General features: G+C 44.1%; 1 protein-coding gene across 1 annotated transcript in view; it reads left to right on the forward strand.

Annotated features, from left to right (window-relative positions):
* LOC106805566 (hemicentin-1-like) overlaps positions 1-2466 on the forward strand; it is a 137935-nt gene that overhangs the window by 127823 nt on the left and 7646 nt on the right. The window contains exons 9-12 of the mRNA XM_014807217.1: positions 319-477; positions 818-946; positions 1647-1814; positions 2149-2268. Coding sequence (XP_014662703.1) covers positions 319-477; positions 818-946; positions 1647-1814; positions 2149-2268 — 576 coding nt within the window. The remainder of the gene's footprint in view (positions 1-318; positions 478-817; positions 947-1646; positions 1815-2148; positions 2269-2466) is intronic.

Raw genomic sequence — 2466 nt, forward strand, 5'->3', positions numbered from 1 at the left:
CACACACACACACACACACACACACACACACACACACACACACACACACGCACACACACACACAGATGTATATGTATTCGTACCTTCGAGTGTTCGCCTTCATACGGCTCGCATATTGCATTTCATTTTGAACTTGTTAAAATTACATGCTGCAATAAGTCTCCCTACTTTACATAGCTTCTTTTTTAAGACTATATAGTACACATGACGGTTTCTAGCCAACAGCTACCCCCATGCTCGCATGTAACCGACTCAGATCGGATTAGATAATTTTAACAAGTTGTGTCTGTTTACTTTCATTGTTTACTTTTCACGCAGTACCTCCGAAGCTACTCCGCTCGGAAAAATTACCGGACACCGACGTTCAGGTGATAGAGGGCGCCAATGTAACACTTTACTGCGAGGCGACAGGCGTGCCGACGCCGGGAATCACGTGGCGTCGGCAGGACAAGTCGGCGATGAGCCTCTCACCTCCCGGTACGTTCACCCGTTCGAGACCCGCCATCATTTCAATGAGACACCGCCGAACGTGTTACGTTCGTAATGTTATTACGAATAAGTACGTTCTAAAGTATTTTTTTTAATAACGTATAGTAAATAATATAAAAGTATAAAAGTATAATATATAAGTATAATATAATATAAAAGTATACGTATAAAGGTATAATATAAAGTTCGCACTGTAGCAAAATGAATTATAACACGTGTTTACGTAGCAATCGTATTTAGATTTACGTTTGTCTTGGATGTTTGTCTTGGCGCTCTGCTGTTCTGCGTGCGTGGCCCCCGTAATTGAAAAGGTTATGTTCTAATACAGCAGCGACATCTAGCGGAAATCTATTGACTCTTTACAATGTGAGCAGCGCCGACTGGGGAATTTACCTCTGCATCGCGCAGAATGGAGTGCCGCCATCGGTGTCGCGCAGCATCGAGGTTCGCGTGGAATGTAAGCTATATCAGTGCATATCGATTGGTTTGCCTATAGAGCCTCAAACCCGCAGCCGACAATACCTCCTCCCTCTCCCGTTCTCCTCTTCCCTTCAATAAAACTCGCACTGGCAAACGCAATATAGCGAAAATTATATAGTCGCCGTTTGCAGCTCTCTCTCTCTCTCTCTCTCTCTCTCTCTCTCTCAAGCAGTGCACAATCGCATTTCGTGAATATTTAAGATTTAATGCGGCGGGGGACGCGTTTCTATGAACGCACGACTCGCCCCGAACGCTGGCTCACCCCCCCCCCACCACACACACACACACACGCCGACGTCCGGGCGTATATCTCTCCGATTAAATGCGCAGCCGAGACCGGCGTACGTCCGTATAACAGGTGGCGCGCGGATTCGGCCGTTAGTGCTGATAAATTGTCATTCATTACTGCCTGGCTCGCGGCTGCAAACGAGACACATAACTCTAAAGTCTCGTGGCGTTAAAGCTCCGAGCGGGAACATAATCACTGCTAATCTCTCTAATGCAGATCTGACGCTTCTTCGCTGTGCGTTTTATGCCGATAGACATTATTTACGCTGTAGAAACCTTGAAAGAACTTGATTGATTACGCTTCATTTGCATATTCATTTGAACAGACAAATGATTACGCACCCTTAAGTCTTTTTTTATATAATCCCCCCCCCTTCTCTTCATTGCAGTCAAACCGAAAATAATCGAGACAACATGGCGGGTAGGTGCTTCTAGAGGGCGCAACGCAACGCTTTCATGTACTGTGAAAGGTTTCCCCGATCCGGTTGGCTATTGGCATAAGAACAGGGTCATGTTGAACTCTGGTTCAAAATACGACACTCTCGTTCAGTCGCCGGGTTAGTAGTACTTCGTGCTAAAGTTCCTTGCTTTTCACGCATTTATATTAATCAATTCGCCCGAACGTGTATCACAGTTTAAAAAGTATTAAATATCGTTATGACACACATAAATCGTGTCCTGTGTGTGTGTGTATCACGGTGTATGCGTGTGTGTGTGTGCGTGCGTGCGTGTGTGCGTGCGTGCGTGCGTGCGTGTGTGTATGTGTGTGTGCGCGCCTGCGTGCGTGCGTGCGTGCACGTGTGAGTATTTAAATCCACTCGTTTAACACATTTTACGCGGGGTTTCTATAGAAAAATGCAGCCTGTCGATATTATCGTTTATTTTTTGCAGACACCGTCACAACATCTATAGCATTGATTATCCAGCGAGTAGGCGCTCTAGATTATGGCTTCTACACGTGCGTTACATCGAACCAGCATGGAACCACCGATGCCCGAGTAGAACTGTATGGTAACGTCACTTATCTACTACATGTATACATCTATAAATTTGTATTTATATGGTTATGGTTATGTATGTATTATATATATATGTGTATATAATAATAAGAAGAAGAAGAAGAAGAAAAGAAGAAGAAGAAGAAGAAGAAGAAGAAGAAGAAGAAGAAGAAGAGAAGAAGAAGAAGAAGAATGATAATAATAATAATAA

Source organism: Priapulus caudatus, unplaced genomic scaffold (genome assembly GCF_000485595.1).
Source record: "Priapulus caudatus unplaced genomic scaffold, Priapulus_caudatus-5.0.1 Scaffold118, whole genome shotgun sequence".
In the NCBI taxonomy this organism is placed as follows: Eukaryota; Metazoa; Priapulida; class Priapulimorpha; order Priapulimorphida; family Priapulidae; genus Priapulus; species Priapulus caudatus.